Below are 18,543 nucleotides of genomic sequence, written 5' to 3'. Positions count from 1 at the left end.
GGTGGGAACTTTTCCCTACGACACAAATAGACTGTAAAAGTGGGCAGCATTTCACCCCTGAACGGGATTCCTGGGCTGCTGCTGAGGTCCCTTCCCCCAGCTGCTGAGAGCTCCCGTTTTCTCGGTCCCAAGGAAGGGTGGAGTCAGCCAGCCGGGAAGGCAGTGGCGGGGTCCCATCCTAGGCGTCCAGCCGTCCCAGGTGATTTGTTTTCGGGTCGCGGTGAAACGAGACACAGGAAAGGTGCTTGAGTCGCGGCAGGTGCATCTGACGCAGCTGGTCCCCGAGCCCGCCAAGCACCGCGTGGGTGCGCGGGTGTCGGAGCGCCCAGGACTCGCGCCCTCCGTCCCCAAGGGGGCACCCCAGGGCGGCTGTCCGGGCGGGAGGGTGCGGGCGGGGAGGGCGCTCCCGCGTGGCCGACTCGGGTCCGCAAGCCCGCGCCACCTGGCGAGAACGTGTCGTGCGTGACAGCGCCGCGCCCTGGGGTGTCAAAGCAGAAGCCGAACACGAGTGGTTGGCGACCCGTTAGGGACGTGAAGTTCTCCCCACGACCAGGCTGGAGGAGCAGGAGGAAGAGCCGGGCGGAGACCGGGACCCGCTAGGGGAAGCCCCGGCCCGGGAGGGGGTGCGGCGGGCGGGGTCTCGCGGCGGTCCTCGCCTCCCCTGCCCCGGCCGTCTAGAGTCAGGAAATGCGGCTTGAAGGGGGTGCTCGGCCGAAGCGCGGGGAAAGCCAGACGACTGGCAGAGGGGCCGCGCCGGGCCGGCCGCCAGGGCCGCAGTCAGTGGCAGCCCCGCCGGCCGCTCCACCCCGGTCCCGCCCCGGCGCCGCCCTCCGCGTCCCTGCCCCCTCGCTTCCGCCCCGCGGAGGCTGCCCGCGGCGGCGGAGGGGGCGGGGCCCGGGCGGCGGCGGCGGCGAGAGCCGGGACCCTAGCGCGCGCGCCGCCGCCCCGCCCGCTCGCCCGGCCGCCGCGCGCCGCCCCGCCCCCTTTGTGCGGTGGGCGCTGTTGCCCGGGCGACGGCGCCGCCCCGCCCCGGCCCCGCCCCGGCCCCGCCCCTCCACGGCGTCGGCGCCCGGGTCTCTGGCGCGGCCGCCCGCCCAGCCGCAGTCCGCAGGAGCCGCCGCCGCAGCCGGCCGCGGGGCGGGATTCCGGGGCCGTCGCAGGGAGCGCGCTCGGCTCTCCGCGCCTGTGTTTCGCCCGCCCCGCTCCTCGCCGCGTCGGTCCGCTGGCCGGGTCCGGCTCACCAGCTCCGAGCCCAGGCTCCACGGCCGCCGCGGGGACCCGCCCACCGGACCCTGCCCGGGCCGCACGGCCGCCTGTCCGGACCCCGCCGTTGATGACACCTGGCAGGAGGCTACCATGGAAGGGGACGGTTCCGACTCGCTGGTGAGTGAGTGGGCGACGGGGGCCGCGCCTCACGCTCCACGGCGCCTCCCCGGCCCCCCCTCCCCCCCGCGCGCTCCTCCGCCCTGAGCCGAAGGGAGCCTCTTCTCCGGAGGAGCGAGGGCGGCGTGTGGTGGCCCCGCTTCCTCTTCGCCTTCCGCGCCCCGGGTTCCGCAAATCCGGGCGACCCCTCTCCGCCCCTCGGAGGGTTGGACCCCGGGGCCCCTGGGCCCGCGAGGGGGCGCCGACCGGGGGCGGCGATCGCTCACCTGAGCACCTCGGGGCGTCCGGGCGGGGCTCTTGGTGGGGTCCGCGCTGTCGGATTGCCTCGGCTCCGGGAGTCGGCCGCCCATCGCGGCTGGGGGCGCGCGTCCGGCCGCCCCTTTGTCCCGGAGCGTCGTGGGGCCGGCGCGAGGGTCCCGCTCGGACGCCCGCGGGCGCGGCCCAGCCCCGCCGGCCGTCGCCGCGAGCGCAGGCTCCTCCCTGGCTTCGCCGGCTGGAGCGCTGGAGGCGGGCGGGCCCTGGCCGCTCTCGGGGTGCAAGGGGTTTTGTTGGAAAGGCTCGAATCTGGGGTTCTTGCCGAGTTGCTCGTTCGCCGTCGAACCCTGTGGATTCTGAGACAGCCTGACTGTGGGAGCCGCCGCCTTCCCTTTCTCTTAATGGTTCTAAAATGAAAACTCATTTTTCTTTTGGGCCAGAATTACTTCATATCTGCTGTGGTTAGAAAGCTTAACGCCCTGATTCTGTGTACCAGAGAGGTGGAAAGGATTCGGGATCTTCCTCTGGGAGGTACAGCTTCCATCCAATGGGAATCTGTCTCGGACCTTCAGAACAGAATTTTTCTTTGAACCTATTTTGGATCTTCAGAACGATATTTTTTCCTTTGAATCAGGTGTCAGATTCTCGGTAAAACAAGATGAGATGTGAACATTCTATTTTTTTTTTTTTTTGCCATGAATTGTGAAACGTGGTGGTCTTCCAAATTTAATAAAATCCTGAGATGATGCGGGCTTCTATGAAATATTTATTGGATGATGCAGCAAGAAACACAGGAAAGACCATGGACCGTGAGAAAAGCTAGTTGGATGTAGTGCTTTTGTCAAGGATGATTAAAGCCCTTAGTGTCACTGGAGGGGGAAGAGAAGAGCATACATTTTTACTTAATTAAAATAAGTGAATTAATTCAATTCTAATTTTCTTTGGAGCTCCAGTAATTGAAATGATTGTACAGGGTTAGGAGTACTTGAAAATCAGACTGTAAAGCTACAAGAAGGCTGAATACAGATTCATAGCACCTGCCTTTTGGGGTGGGGGCGGGGGAACTGCATATGGAAAGGGTGGTAAAATGAGTACGAGGTCATCAAACCTTTTTGGTTGTTGCAAGAGACAGTGTTTCTCCTGGAAAATAATGCAAGCCAGTAGTACTGAGAGCCCTTAAAATGGTGCTTTCCAGTTCTCTCCATCCCTTTTAATATTCATCAAGTGCTTTTAAGATAACCACTTTGCTAGGCAGCAAGAGAACCTCAAGCGTTTTAGCTACATTACAGTTGCAGCATATGAAAATTGGTCACATTTAGTGTAGAAGATTGCTGATGATTCAGCTTGTACATAGATTTCAAGGAGGCTTCCATGAACATTCTGGCTAACCCAGTTTTTGCCCCCTCTTGTCTGGGCACAGAGTTAACTGTGCTTGGAAGGAACATGCGCTCATCCTTAGTGTGCTGGCTTCTTACCTCTTACTGAAGTAATCTACTTTTTGGATGTCTCAGATGTCCTAAATCAGTGAGTTCACGATGATTTGAGTAACTCTAATTGGTGGAATATTACGGTCCCCTCATATTTCATGCTGATTTTTCTCTGACTTCAGTGTTTCCCATATCTGCGTCCCTTCAGGCTGTGGGTGTTGAGGGGGGCCAGTGGTCTGGGAATTTCATTGCCAGAAAGGAATTTCAGATTATACACTGTTTCTTAATTCCTTTAGGCATGGTACACACACGTACTTACTTACCAAGAGGTATAAGCACATTAATATATTTCCCCCACTAAGAGCTTTTGATTTTGATTGCTTTTCCTCAAGGTTACCATTAAGAATATCGAAAGAGAGCTCATTTGCCCAGCATGCAAGGAGCTGTTCACCCACCCGCTGATTCTCCCTTGTCAACACAGTATCTGTCATAAGTGTGTAAAAGAACTCTTACTGACCCATGATGACTCATTCAATGACGTGGGATCGGACAACTCCAATCAGAGCAGTCCTCGACTTCGGCTCCCGTCCCCTAGCATGGACAAAATTGACAGAATTAGCAGACCAGGTATGTGGTAGAAGCTTGGGGCCTGGGAGTTTCAGCGATATCTGTGGAGGGGAAATTGTTTTTGCCATTATGCGGGTTGGTCTTTCTGGGTGGATAAATTAAAACTAGTTGTAAAGAAGCCCTTCCCTTTTTTCCCATGTCAGAATGAACTTCTCTTGTCTCCTGGTATGCAGTTAAAAGTGGGTTATCGAACACCAGCTTTGTGTTAGACCCCTTAGTAATCGTCTGTATCTTAGGGGGTGTTCTGATCTCTGGGGTCCTTTATATGAGGGTTGAAATAATGGACCACAGAAGTACTTACTAGGGGATCCTCTGTCTATGGTACTGTGTAAATGAATATGCCATAATGTCTATTCGTTGAAGGCTTTTGAGATGAGTTATTTGGTGTCATTTTGTTCTACCTGAGGGTTTTTTCTTCTTCAGCCACTGTTGTTTCTGGTTGGGGTGGTATTACTTTCTTCCTTCTGGATATCCACTGCAGGAATTAGATAGAGTAAAACGAATTTGAAATCCCAGGGAAGAGGGCCACTGGGAATTTTCAGGGCCAACAGCATCAGTGAGGACCAAGGGGAGGCATACGTTTGGGTAGAAATATCTCAGCGTCATTTTAGGGATATTAGGAGAGGACGTGAGTGGTCATAAGCCCCAGACTTCAGGCCTTCATTTCTGCCCAGTTTGGGCTTGGAGGTTTTTAAACTTGATCCTTTAGGCCACTCTGTTTATTTCTCCCTGTTGTAGCACAGGAATAAATTTTTAATCTTACATAGGAAAAAAAAAACCTGTTAGAATCTCCTTCCCCTCATTTGCATTTAGCCAGTGCTGTCTCTTCTGGTCTCCGCTGTGACATGGAATCTCGATTGTCTTTGTGCCCCCTCAGACAGTGGATAAGAGTGGATTTGCTCTAAGAGCAGTATTACGCCATTTTAAAAACACGTATTTTTCTTTAAATGGTAATCATGAATCACTTAGAAGCTCTTTTGCATGTATAAAACATTACAAGCATATATTATTAAAAAAAAGGAGCATGAAGTGACTGGGAATGCAGGGAGTATGAGGTCAGAGAGGGTCATGGTTATTATGAAGTCATCACTTGTAGGTTTCCCTCCCTGCTAGGAACTGGCTGGCATTGGGAGGAGGGGGAAAGACAGATTTCAGTAGCTTGAAATGGCCTTCCAAAGAAAACAGATGATCTGTTGGTAGATCCTACCTGACCAGCTGTTGGCTGGTCAGGGACAGAACCCCAGTTAGTTGACCAAGGAAATTCACTTTTTGTATATTAACATTTAACACAGCATTCAAAGGAATTTTAGTCACGTACTAATATTCTATAATTCTGTGAAATCTTGTATCTTACATGGGCTTCTAATCTTAACATTTGGTTGGTGTTTATATGTGATTCTTACGGAATTTGGGTGAAATACAGATGAATAATTAATTTAGGAGCTCACCGAGATAGTGCCTTGTGGATGTTTAGTAAATACATGTGGAGTGGTTGTTGCATGACAGACCTCAGCTACAAGATTTCTATAAAGCCTACTAGAATGGCTCTTACTCAGTAATAGTGGCCCTTTTCCTCCCCAAGAACAAGAGATCCATTCCACCGTACTTTACACTTTCAAGATCAGAAATACAATTACTGAGAAGTCCTGGCTCTCCTTTAAGAAGAACCCTGTCAAGTTGTGTCATGTCCTGAGAGGGCAGGGAGTTAGAAAACTTCGAAGGGCAGTTACAGGAAATAAGAGTATATTTAGCTTGAGAGGGAGAGTGCAGAACATGAAGGCTGTCCAGAGAAAGAGAAAGTAAACTGGGTGTCTTTACAGCAGAGGTTCCAGATCCGTGAGTGAAGGAGGAATGCAGATCTCAGGCTCAGCGGGGAAAAGAAAACAAACACGACAGGCTTCCCTAAGATGAGACTGTTAGCCCCGTCCGTAGAAGTGTTCCAGTGCGGTCTCAGATTTATGATGCTGCAGGGACCAGATACATTGAGGGAAGCCGGCCCCAGGCATAATAAATACAGGAACCTCTTTCGCCATACTTCTTTGGTACAGAGACTGTAAATAGTTGATTTTCCCACTAAGTCAGCTGCCATAAGAAAACCAGCAGCCCAGGTAGCAGCAGCCAGCCGACTCCAGGCCTCCCCTGTTAAGAGACAGCGGCGCCTGGTTCTGTGGACTAGAATGGACGCCTTGTCTAACCAGGCAGGAGCCACTTGGCACTTGACACTATTTCATTATCATAGGGGTATGGAGGTGCCAGATTGTCATATTACTTCTCCCCCCCGCCAAAAAAAAACCCCTGACAGTGGTTTTGATTTGTCATCTGTCTTAAACCTTGGCAGTTAATTCCAAAAATTCAAAAAATCCGTGCTGGCTCAGCACAGGATAGGGCAGCCAGAACACGTCTTTGACTAAGACCCTCCCAGCATTGGGGCCGTCCATGTTTGAAGTCCTTGTTTTAAGTAGTGGACGAGTGACCACCCTTTGCAGACCTCGTAGAGGGGATTTCTGCCTTGGGTGGTCGGTCCTTGTATGTCAGCTGTTGTATCTTCTCCCACTCTCAAGTTCCCTACCTTGTGTTCATTTGCGTTCATTCAGTCAACACACGTCATTGACCTGCTGATTGCTGGTGCTGCTAAATGCTGAAGAGGAATGAAAAAGATCTGTCCCTCCTTTTTGAGAAGCATATAGCCTGGCCCTGTATGGAACCTTAACTGTACCTCATAGTTAGAGCCCAGTCATTCATTAAGAAGAGCATAGGGAGCAAATGAACGAGTACAAAGAAAGCAGTCAGAGGGTGGGGAGGCCCTAAGTGTAGTAGTCATTCCTAGAGGCTTTTATCAAATGAAGGTGGACTTTAGGATTGCCCTCCTCCTTGTGGAAAACAGCTTTAAATGAGTAGAGGTGATAACATTACAGATACGATGCTGCCCTCCTTGTATGGGGCATTTGCCTCTGATTTTTCTTTGCAGAGATTCAAAAAGAAATTAATAGGGAAGGAATGCCCCCCCCTTTTTCTTGGAAGCTTTCTTTTTCTATTTTTCCTCATTTAGATGCACTTGGGAAGGAAGTCCTATTCTGAGCAATTGGTGTGGGAGGAGTAGAATTCTAAAAATTAGTTTTGCCACTGGTTTAATAAAGGGATTGATTAGACCAGGACTGCCCAGAACAGTAGCCACTAGCCAGCCACGTGTGGTTCTTGAGCAGTTGAGATGTGCTCATTTGAGCTGAGGTGGTGTGGGGAAACAAAACACCTCCCTAATTCCAAACACTTAGAATGATGATCAACTAGGAACTACCTCCAGTAGTCTGTAACTCTCTTACCTTCTGAGGTGATGGTATTTTGGACATATTGGGTTAAAGAAATAACAGCTGTTATTAAAATTAATTTCACTTGTTTCCTTTTCATTAATCTGGCTCCTGGAAAATTGAAAATGGCAGATGTGGCCGACGCTGTTGGCTCACGCAGCCCTTTTTGAATATCATTGCCTGGGAGATTTGACAGATTTTTTACAATAAACGGGTGCCTGGAAAGGCGGGTAGGGTTTGTGTGTACAACACAGTAACACATTCAGTTACAGAAAAATAGCCATCTTAACTGTACATTTTGGGTCACGTGTCCAAGCTTTACCCCCATTTTAATGTTTCTTTTTGTCAGGAAGATACAGCCCATTTTAGCAACGTTTATTTATGAGGTTGATACATGTTCAGTAAAAAAAAAAAAAAGGAAAAAATCAAACAAAAGAAGCTTGCTGTGGCTGTGTATTTTCAATAGTTGCTGGAGATACGACTGTTTAAAAATACGAATCTATAAGATAGGGTTTGGGCCTCTAACAGGGCTGCCCCAACAATGATTAATTTTGAACACCAGGGTCCGCTCGATGAATGCTTCACAGCGAGGGTTTCATAAATAACCACATGTGCTGGGGAAAAAAAAAAAACCATTTTCTTACTGTTAACTCAAGAATTGTGTTGTGCACAGGACACAGTTGCTGCTTTATCTTTTGTTAACAAGTTGTGAATCTTCTCTTTGAAATTAAATTCTAAATCCAGCTTTCTGTTCATTGTTCACAGCGTCACAACGGAGATCTTTGGGGTGGAGAGGTAGAAAATGCTTCATTGCTCGTGTGGCCGCAGGCAGCATAGTATTAGAATTGACTCTGATAACCTTGTTTATCATAAAGTTCTTAAACATCAGTGGTCAAGTGTTCAAAATTTTCTGGAAAGGGGACAAATTGGCTGAATGACTTAAAGGTCAACAGGACTAAATTCCAAGCGAGGGCTGGTGTTTTTAAAGGGGGCTCCGATCAGGAATGCTTCCCTTTTGTCCATCCGCATGACAAGGTATTTTTGAAGAAAATTGACATACCCCTGTTGGGAGCTTTTTTTAAAAAATAACCTTAAAAATCCTTTCCATTTCCAGTGGAACAAAGCTTCTGTCCACGGCCATCTTGCTACCTTGGGGAGGTTAAATGAGCCAGGACTTTATTCTGCATTTAAAAATGGGTCTAAAGGCGTTGGCAGTTTTTTTGTGTTTAATAGGAATGACCTTCCCTTGTTTTGTGCATACGGTGTCTTTTCCTCTGTTGATGATCTAAAGTGTTTGAGTTTTAACACTGAGGTCTTACCCATTTGTGGGTAAAGAATGTACACTGCTTTTTCAGGCTTTCCAGAGTATTTGACTCTGGGTGAATGATGGGCCAACCCTATCTTACTAAAAAGAATTTTTTTTTCTTTATATTCCAGTTGACCTTTAATGTAAAATTGGCTACTTTTTTGTAGAATGCTGGTGATACCTTATATTTTATTGGAGAAAATAAACACCTGAAATGTTATCCCTTTTCTGTCTTCCTTACCTTCCTCTCTGTGTGCCTCAGTTCACAGATCTTCATGGTTCTAAAAGCCACGTGTCATCCTTTCGCTCACAGGCTTTAGCGAATTGCTGAGAATTTTCAGCGTTGAGATGTAGTAAATAGGAGGAAACGAAGGAGCAGTTGGCTTTAAAAACGTTCATTGCTTGTTTCCAATTTTTTTATTCAGACGGTAGTTGAGAAAAAGGGTTTGCAGGTTGAACATGACCATAGTACTCAAAGGTAATAGTAACTTCTAGGCATTGGGCGGTCATGCTGGGGTAAAAGAGGCATTAGCCCATTGCCAGGCACCCAGAAGCCCAACCTGAATATCCAGCATTAGGGGAGACACTCACCTCTGCCTGGGAGGTAACAGGGGAAGTAGCTTGTAGTCAGAATATGGGGGAGGATGGAGCAATCTGAGGTGTTGAACCGGATCTGAACTGACTCGGTTTTGAAATACTTGATTGTCTCTTTGATACTTAAACGACAGAACTTAATAGTGCCTGAAAGCTCTCATTTTGGGGGGAGATTGGCTATAAACCAATTGGAAGATTTTTCAGGAGTCTTCATTTTAAAATTGTATCACGAGTTACACTTGTTTAATCTGTCCTTGAGGTCGGGGAATGTGGGGGAAAGAACTGATGCTGCAAGGTGATGGTTTTGGCCCCATATTATCGGCCCCATAAATGCAGTTTGACGTACACAGTTGCATTGCTTGGCCTGCATTGCTTCCTTACCTTCCAAAGTCATTCCTTTTTTCTCATTATGTCATGCTATAGAGGAGTATCGCCCAGTGGAACATTCTGTGATCATGGGAATGTTTGTTTGACCCTGTGTTCTAGAATATGGGAGTCATTGGTCACAGGTGGTTCTTGAGAATTTGAAATGTGGCTAGTGCAACCAAGGAACTGAATCTTTAAATTAAATTTAGATAGTGACATTTGGCTGATGGTTACTATAGTAGACAGCAAAGCTACAAGGAGTAAAAAGTTGACTCTGTTGTGTTTCATTCTTAGTTCCACGGTCTTTTTTTTTTTTTTTTTTTTCCCTAGACTTACTTCCCAGAATATCCTTAGGTCTCTTCTGTTTCCTTATTGCCCAGAACATACACTCTATCATTTGCTTTTGAAAACAGTGGTGGAATCTAAGACAGATGAACTAAAAAACATAAGTGATTTGGCATTCACAGAAAAATGGGAGACTTTTTTTTAAAGATCTGTTTAGGAAAACAGCTAAGGTATATTGTCTTAATATTTTGTCTCATTAAGCTAGTGAGATGCTTTACACCTTATTTTTGGAACAAAAATAAAAGAGGTTTACAGAAAAGGGATGAACTGTCTTTTGTTCAAATTTCTGAACCTGAAGTCTACAGTCTGGGTGTCACCAGTATATAGTAAAGCATGACTTTGTTGTCGTGATTTAGTTTGGTTTGATCCTGTTCCTTAAATTGATCGCCACCTTCAATGAATAAAACCACTAGTAACCCACTTTTTTTTTTTAATAATCTCCATTTTGATTTCTATCATCTGGGTCATGTGGGGAAGCATGCAGTGAAATGTGACTTTCCATTTGTTTCAACTTGACCACTGCACTCTGTCACTTCCAGAATTCTCAGCTTGTCTTTTCATGGAATGAAACGTTTATTGGCATGTGTCTGAAAAGTGGCTTTGCAGCTTATTTTGTTCTATGCCTGCCATGTTGTGAAATACCTTGGACTTGCGTTGCATGTTTTGAGAATTATTATAAGAATACATTTTATGTAGTGTTTTCTCATTTTTATGGGGCAGTTTTTTTGTCATGCCTTTTTTTTTTTTTATAGGTTTAGAAATGTCAAGGTAAACGAAGATCTTAACAATACTCTGCATGTTTTCTGCACAAGTAGTTTTGGGGACCCAGGGCCCCTTAGCATGCTGTAGAGTCACTTCAAATGAATAATATTCTGGGCTGATGGCTGAATTGTATCTTCAGTGACATCATGCCAGACCTGTTTGAAGACAGTCTGTCCAATGATGATGGTAATGTGCCAAGCACTGTTAACGTAGCTGTTGAAAGACCTTTTCTAAACGTGGTACGCAAACTTCAGCCGTTCGTTTTTGGTACTGGATCCCTGGCAGAATGAAGGAGGGCTTTAGGTGAAGAAGTTTTGTGTTTATAAATTAGGTAGTTAACGTGGTGGGCAACCAAGACTTGTGCTGGCAGGGTAGATTCACGAAGGAGAGCCGGGAATGTGATAGGCATGTACTTAGGCTAAAGGGACAGCCCCAGATTCCTGTGAACCTGTAGGTAAGGACTAAGGATGGTCACGTCTTGTTTTCTTGCCCTGCTAAAATCAGGGTAATATTGAACAGAAGTGTGCTATGTATGGTCATTGACTGTGTTACGTATATCTTGGAAAATAGTTTATAATACTTTCTGGGTCAACTTGTGCCTTACTGAATTAAGTAATTTTAATGATTCTTTTTTTCAGGTCATAAGAAGATACTAAATGGTTGGTCCCTCTTAAAGTCACTAGAGTCTAGGTGTATGGATGAGCTTTTCACTCTTTGAGAGCTTGTACTCAGTTAACGAATGACTTAGCCTACCCAGCTAAAACAATACTACCGTGGGAAACTCTCTCTCACAGCGGTTCTTAACCGTTTTTGTGAATCCAGTCAAAGCTATGGGTTGTTGAACCGGAAAATAACCATAGGTATATAGATGGAAAATTTTGCATACAGTTTCAAATAGTGTACGGAACTGTTTGGATCTTTTTGGAGCCTATCCCTGGGGCACGGGTTGGGGACTCCTGTCATTTACATATGCAATTTTATCCATCAGCCAAGGCTGTATTCACTTAAATGAAAACCAAATTAGTGGATATGAGATACAGAAATAACTACGAATATTAATGATATAATTAACAAATTATGACCCTGTGTAGTATTGTATTCTGTGTTTAGTCCATATATCTGGTTTGATGGTGGTTTTTTTTATGGGATTTACTATAGCTTTTCCTTTCCTCTTTGATATGGGTCTAGTAAGTGGAGCTTGTCTTTTGTATACAAGAACAAGCATTAAGCCTTTTTAGAACACTGATTCCAGTGGAGTCACTTCGAGTATTATTTCTGGGCAGGAGGGAGGGGGTGGGGGGGGAGCTATGTATGTAGATCTGTCTCCAAATCATCACTCCTTTCTTCTTCATTCTGTTCGTTTTCCTACTGACATAACTAAACAAGGACTTCCAATCACACAGGCTGGAAGCGCGGTTCCCTGACCCCTAGGACAACCACTTTCCCTTGCCCCGGCTGTGAGCACGATGTGGATCTCGGAGAACGAGGAATCAGTGGTCTGTTTCGCAATTTCACTTTGGAAACTATCGTGGAGAGGTACCGGCAGGCAGCTAGGGCGGCCACGGCCATCATGTGTGACCTCTGTAAGCCCCCACCCCAGGAGTCCACCAAGAGTTGCATGGACTGTAGCGCGAGCTACTGCAATGAGTGCTTCAAAATTTACCACCCGTGGGGTACGGTGAAAGCTCAGCACGAGTATGTGGGTCCAACTACCAACTTCAGGCCCAAGGTAAGAGCAGTTTTGGCTGCGTTAGAATATTCGTATTGCAAAAGGAATTGTAACGTGTCCAGAGCTTGACAGCAAGAATGGGAAGAGCTTGAAAAACCTGTATAAGAGGGGCGCCCAGCTGGCCCGGTCGGTAGAGTATGTGACTCGATCTTGGGATTGTGAGTTCAAGTCCCACGTGCAGCGTAGAGCTTACTACAAAGAGCTAGCTAAAAATAAGATGGTGTTCATGGACATAGAAACCTGTATGTTACCTCTATGTTAAAAAAAAATGAGCACACTAAAAAAAAAAAAAAAAAAGAAACCTGTACAAGAAATTGAGGCCTGGTATCTGGAGTTTTTTGTAGGTGGCTAAACGTCTCCACACAGCCTGAAGGCAGAATTCTGGATCTCCATGTCACAACCCAGGGTAATGGAGCACATGATCAAATGTTCGTGGTGATACCTCTGCAAACAGAGGAAAGGCTGCGTTGTCTCAGGGGTACTCTGAGATTGAGAAGGGTGTGAAGTTCAAAAGCTTTGTGTGCTTTAAGTGGTGAACCCCTAGTTGTCTTGAAAGATTTGATTGGGAAGCATTTTTCTGATACTTTCAATTAGCTAAACTTGTGCTAGGGATAAATGACAGTAAGTACAGCCTAAGGTTCTGAAGCTTGTTCATATAATAATCTGAAGTGGAATTTGCATTTCTTAAATATTCTGGGTAATCTCTCTGATAATGCTCCCAGGACCCTTATGCACTGTTGTTTGCCCTGCAGTGATTGAAAAGCAGAATGATGTTTGGATATCCTCATTTGTACTGCTTTCTGATTAAGATAGGTTTAAAAAGAAAAAACCTAATAGATTCTTTTGATTAAAGTTCTTATTCCTTCCACTTTAGTAACTTGTGTGTGAAAATCTATTTACATTCTTGAGCATAAAACTTTGCCCTCATATTAATTTGTAGTAGAAAAATGGGACACGCCTGGGTGACTCAGTTGGTTAAGCGTCTGACCCTTGATCTCAGCCCAGGTCTTGATTGCAGGGTCATGAGTTTGAGCCCTGCATTGGGCTCCATGGTGGGTGTGGAGCCTACTTAAAAAAAAGGGGGGGGGGACAAAAAAACCCTGAAGTTATCTTGAAACTATGAACTGAGTATGTGTAACATCATACACACACACACACACACACACACACACACACACACACACACATATGTGTGTATATATATATGTGTATATATATGTGTGTATATATATGTATATATATGTGTGTGTGTGTATATATATGTATAAATGGGAAATTTTTTTGTAAAGTAAACTCTGTGCCCATTGTGGGGCTTGAACTCACTAAGCATGAGCTCACGGGTCATGTGGTCTACTGACTGAGTCAGTCAGGCACCCCTCTGACATCATTCTCTGTGGGACAGGACTGGTTGCTTAAACAAAAGCAGTCTGTGCTTCCACACTTTGACTCTGTTTTCAGAACTGTGTCCATGTGGCAGTAGATTTACCAAAGAGTTTTTAAGCCCCTATTCTGTTCCTTACCTCATTTTAAATGCGCCAGGTCACAACAGTTTATGACTTCAACTTGGTGCTTTAATGCCTCTTTTAGAAGATTGATTAATACTGTTCCATTATGAAAGAACCTATGATGATTAAATGAATTATATTAGACTTGGGTTGTTACAATTTAAAACACATGAAATCTTGAGTAAAATTCTTTTGAGTCTACATTGCAGACTTAACTCTACTTAACAAATACAGTAAAAGATTGGTAAGAGAGAATTGAAGAGGTAGGATAGGTTACATTGAGGAAAATTTTGTTTTCCTTAAATTACAGTAAATATACAGTAAATATACAGCCATATAGTAAAATTCTACAAAGTTGCCCCTTACAGAATATTTGCCTATGACTTTGAGTTCTTACCATCCATCCTTGTAGAGAGCCAGATTTTATATTTATGCTTAAAATGTAACTGGTTTTGAAAACTTAATGCAACATTGTGTGTTAACTCTGCTGGAATTAAAACAATAATAAATACATGTAGTGGTTTTGAAAATGTAGGAGGTTGGACATGGTGGAGATTTTAAATTTGTTTCCAGTTGTTTTTCTCCTGGTCCTGCCCGTTGGTGTAGGAGTTTTTGTAGTGAATGTTTCCTTTGTGTCTCGATACTATCAAACCATTGCTGAAAATGGGAACTCTAATGGGAACTCTAGGAGCCACGGACAGCTTTTTGATTTCATGGACACACTAGTCTAAAGGAATCTCCTCTTGTTACTTCGTGTACAATTTCAGACATACCTATGGTGATAGTTTATAGAGTAAATAAGAAGGTAGCGACTTAGATGAGAAAGAGAGTTTGGAAAACAACACCACCACCACCACAACAGTTCTAAATTTGGCCAGTGTGTTCATGATTAATACGTAAAAGCAAACATCTGGAAACATGTATCAGAAAGTGTTCCAAGGCTCCTTAATACCAGGTTGCTTTTTTTGTCTGTTTGTTTTAATTTTAAGTAATCTCTCTGCCCCATGTGTGGCTCAAACTCACAAGCCCCAGACCGAGTTGTGCTTGGTGGAATGAGCCATCCAGGTGCCCCCTTCCTTAGTAGGTGATTTCTCACTAGGACGGTGAGGGCCTGGGTTCCCATCAGTTATTTGCTGTGGTACCTTGCAAAAATGCCAGTCGTGTCATTCAGGTTTGCCTGGTCAGTGCAACCCAGGGCTCTTCTGTCTGGATTCAGCAAGAAAGCCTGATAGTGAAATTTCCACCACCTTGCTGCCAAATTTAGGGGCAATGGCATCTACAGATTTAACTAACCATTTGAACCCTCAAATTGAGAAATAGTAATTCTAATCCACCAAATGCTTTTGCACTTTTATTGTATTTTTTCACACTTTTATTCCTTTAAGTGGCTTTATTTAGTGATTTTTGCAAAGCATGTCTTTGTATTTGGGGACTTTGAGTATCCTGGAAGCTCTGAAAACCCAAATTACACCTTTGTTCTGCACTCAATAGATTTTAATGTGCCCAGAACACGAGACGGAGAGAATAAACATGTACTGTGAGTTGTGTCGGAGGCCGGTGTGTCATCTCTGTAAGTTGGGCGGTAATCATTCCAATCACCGGGTGACCACCATGAGCAGCGCCTACAAAACCTTAAAGGTAGGATTTGTGTGTTTGGGGAACTAAGTGTTGAGTCTTTTACAACTTTGGTTTTACTTTATGCCTTTAGCTTTTTCATTATAAAATCATGGCTGAAGTATGGTCTCGTTTTACTGCAATGAGTCATCAACGTAGAGGGTCCCTCAGTGATGTAATGCGAGGTTGTTAGTGTGTTCGACTTGGCAATCCTTGGTCGTCTTGATGGGCTGGTTCTGGAAAAGAAGGGGGTGAAGACCACTCCATGATGATCCCCACATGAGCCCAGTGCTTGTGGTTGGGTGTGTGTAGAAATGACACTCTTGTTGAGTGTGTGTGGAACTGACAACCCTTTTGAGGGTGTGTGTGTGTTTGTGTATGTGTGTGGAAATGACAAACCTGTTGAATGTGTGTCTGTGTGTGTGTGGAAAAGATACGCCTGTTGAGTATGTATGTGGGAATGCCACACCTGTTGAGTGTGTGTGTGGGAATGCCACACCTGTTGAGTGTGTGTGGAAATGACACGCATGTTGAGTGTGTGTGTGGGATTGCCATACCGTGAGGGACAGTAGCTATGTTAAGGCACTTAATTCCTGTTGCTTAGAAATAGTGGAAACTTACTTACAGTAAGGGTCTAGTGGGACCCTTACCACCTAAAACTGAGTCACTTCCTGGCTCTCTCTTCGGAAACTTATACACGGACCTTTGAAAACTTTCAGACTTGTTTGATAAGCTACAGCAAGGGAGGCAGTGGTATAATGCTGTTTCTTGTTTGTTTTATTCTTTTTTCTTTTAAAATGAGATCTTCTTTCATAAATCCACCACTTGTTTTAGTGAGTTTCCTTTCTACCTTTAATGGTATGTACATGCCTTTTGGGGCCTAGATCAAATTCATTCTTATCCACATGGCTTTCTCTTCTGCATTTGATACGTCTATCATGCTCAGTCCTTCTCCTGCTTTGACTATGCAGATTATGGGCATAACCGTTCTATTGTCCTGGTCTACTGATTCTGTCATCCGTCATTGCTGGTCAATTTTGTAAATTTTACCTTGTTGGGCAGTGGATACTTCATGACCTACTGACATTCTTGAGTTTTCTTCTAATGTGTGATTAATTTCCATCAGAACAGTTGACTGCTTTTGGGTCTTGCTTTAAGTTAGGACAGAGCATCATTCAGTTCTGGGACTGGTTTTTACCAGACTTCTCTTCTCCTTTACTCTTCTCAATGCCTTTTGGATTTTGAGTTTCGAGGGGTTTTTGATTTGTTTAATTTGTTTGGTGCGTCACAGGCACTATTTCCAGCCGGGTGTGAGCTCCTGGAGTTGTTCTTTGTCATCTTTCTGGTGATCCTTTCCCTGGCCTCTGAGAGTTTCCTCCAACATGGGAATTGGTCAGTATTCTGCTGAATAAGCCACAGGGACCCTTGGTACACTCTCCAGAGTTCTTTCTGGCACTTTCTGTTCTTGAGGATTTTGATTTACAGGCTCTGGCCTCCCTGGACTTCTCAGCTTTGTCTCTTCATCTCCTGGAGACGCTGGTCCCCTGAGTTCTCCTCTGCCTTTGGCCTTGGAGGACGCTGGGTCTAGACAGGATGGTGGGCGCAGACATGGGCCTGTCTTGTTTCCCTCTCTCAGGACTCTCGTTCTTGATGTCCAGTGTCTTTTGAGAGCCGTTTCAAATATTCTGTTAGGTTTCAAGTTTTTTTTCAGGTGGGAAAGTAGATCCAGTCTTTGTTACCCATTTGTGCCCCTCAGTGGCATTACCATTGTTTGCTAATTAAATTTAACTTTTTTTTTTTTTAAGATTTTATTTATTTATTTGACAGATTGATGGCGAGAGAGCACAAGCAGGGGGAGTGGAGAGGGAAAAGCAGACTTCCTGCTGAGAAGGGAGCCCAATGCGGAACTCAGTCCCTGGACCCTGGGATCAAGACCTGAGCCAAAGGCAGACACTTAACTGCCTGAGCCACCCAGGTGCTCCTAAATTTAACTTTTGACACCTCTTCTTTTCGTTTCTTAGTGGTTTGATCTTATACAAGCTGTCCAAAAATTTTTTTCTGTAACGAATAAATCTTTGATAGTAGCATCCCTTTAGTTACTCTTTCACTCCGTTGTTAACTTTTCTCCTAATGTTTCAGACTTTTTTCTTCTTCCAGTAGACTGCATCATGTGTTTTTCAATTTACTCACTTTTTTTAAAATATTTATTTGACAGAGAGAAATCACAACTAGGCAGAGAGGCAGGCAGAGAGAGAGGAGGAAGCAGGCTCCCTGCGGAGCAGAGAGCCTAATTTACTCACTTTTTAATGAGGATAAACTTGTTTAGATTGACCCCTTTGCCAAAAACAGCAAACAGATGTCCTTAGATCTTCCTTTTTACTTACTTCTGGGTTTTAAGCAGGAGGGCTACATGATACGTTTATATTATTTCCATTTTTTTTAAGATGCATTTATTTTGGAGGGAGAGCATGGGGGCCAGGGGCAGAGGGAGAGAGAGAGAAAGTCAGGCTGACTCCTCACTGAGCGTGGAGCCAGACATAGGGCTTGATCTCATGATCTTAAGATGGCTTCCTGAGCCGAACCCAAGAGATGAATGAATGCCTGACCAGCTGCACCACCGAGGCACCCCTCTACTATTTTCATTTTTACAGACACGAGTGTTACAAAGACAGAAGGAAAATGAGCATTACGGTGGTGTGACCTTGTCCATCTCATTACTGCTGTTTGTTGAGAAAGCTGAGGCTGGAGCTGGGCTTCCCATCTGCCCCTGTTCGATCTGGCTTCTGATACCAGATCGGATACCAGTTGGAGTGTCTGACCTGTCCTTGGAATTGAGGGTGCCCTTCCAGTGGTGGAAAGTGCTTCGCTAGCTCTTCAGGTGAACTGGCCTAAATAGTGAATAATGGAGAGGAATGGGCCTTTCCGTTCCTGGCAGTCTTCTGTTCTGCTGTTGGGGTGAGATACGTTTTCTTAGTCTTGTTTTTGCTTCCACATAACCTCACTCCTCTTTATCCCCAGATAGAAAGACACCTGCCTGGTTCCTTGCCTTTGTTCAGTGACCTTGCTTTCCCAGCAATATGGAGTCCTTCCCACCTTCCAACACAGGAAACCATGTTTATGCTCTCCTCTGGCCGGTTTGGACTGCTAAGGCTTCAGAATCCTGCTTTGCCCTGAACAAGGCCCCATAGTTGGGTGTTTATTGTCTCTCCCTCACTCTGACCTCATCTCAACAGCCTGCTTCTCCCAACTGTGGGTGTTAGTGGATTTTCTAAGACTTTCTCAGCTTCTAGACAACAATATAGTTTCTCATTAAGGGAGGGTTTGT

The 18,543-nt window shown here is 45.3% G+C and overlaps 1 protein-coding gene across 3 annotated transcripts in view; it reads left to right on the top strand.

The window, feature by feature from the left end:
* The first annotated feature begins 1,080 nt into the window (after nucleotides 1-1,080).
* TRIM36 (tripartite motif containing 36) overlaps nucleotides 1,081-18,543 on the top strand; it is a 34,080-nt gene continuing 16,617 nt past the window's right edge. The window contains exons 1-4 of one of the 3 annotated variants that reach the window (XM_046000066.1): nucleotides 1,081-1,383; nucleotides 3,458-3,692; nucleotides 11,774-12,099; nucleotides 15,096-15,242. In XM_046000066.1, coding sequence (XP_045856022.1) covers nucleotides 1,357-1,383; nucleotides 3,458-3,692; nucleotides 11,774-12,099; nucleotides 15,096-15,242 — 735 coding nt within the window. In that variant the 5' untranslated portion in view covers nucleotides 1,081-1,356. Of the gene's footprint in view, nucleotides 1,384-3,457; nucleotides 3,693-7,775; nucleotides 7,793-11,008; nucleotides 11,231-11,773; nucleotides 12,100-15,095; nucleotides 15,243-18,543 lie in introns of those variants that run through there. The other 2 variants (XM_046000067.1, XM_046000068.1) reach the window with 2 other exon arrangements.

The sequence above is a fragment of the Meles meles genome, chromosome 3 (assembly GCF_922984935.1).
Source record: "Meles meles chromosome 3, mMelMel3.1 paternal haplotype, whole genome shotgun sequence".
Classification (NCBI taxonomy): Eukaryota; Metazoa; Chordata; class Mammalia; order Carnivora; family Mustelidae; genus Meles; species Meles meles.
The sequence above is the reverse complement of the archived record's forward strand: the minus strand, read 5'-3'. Positions and strand labels throughout refer to the sequence as shown.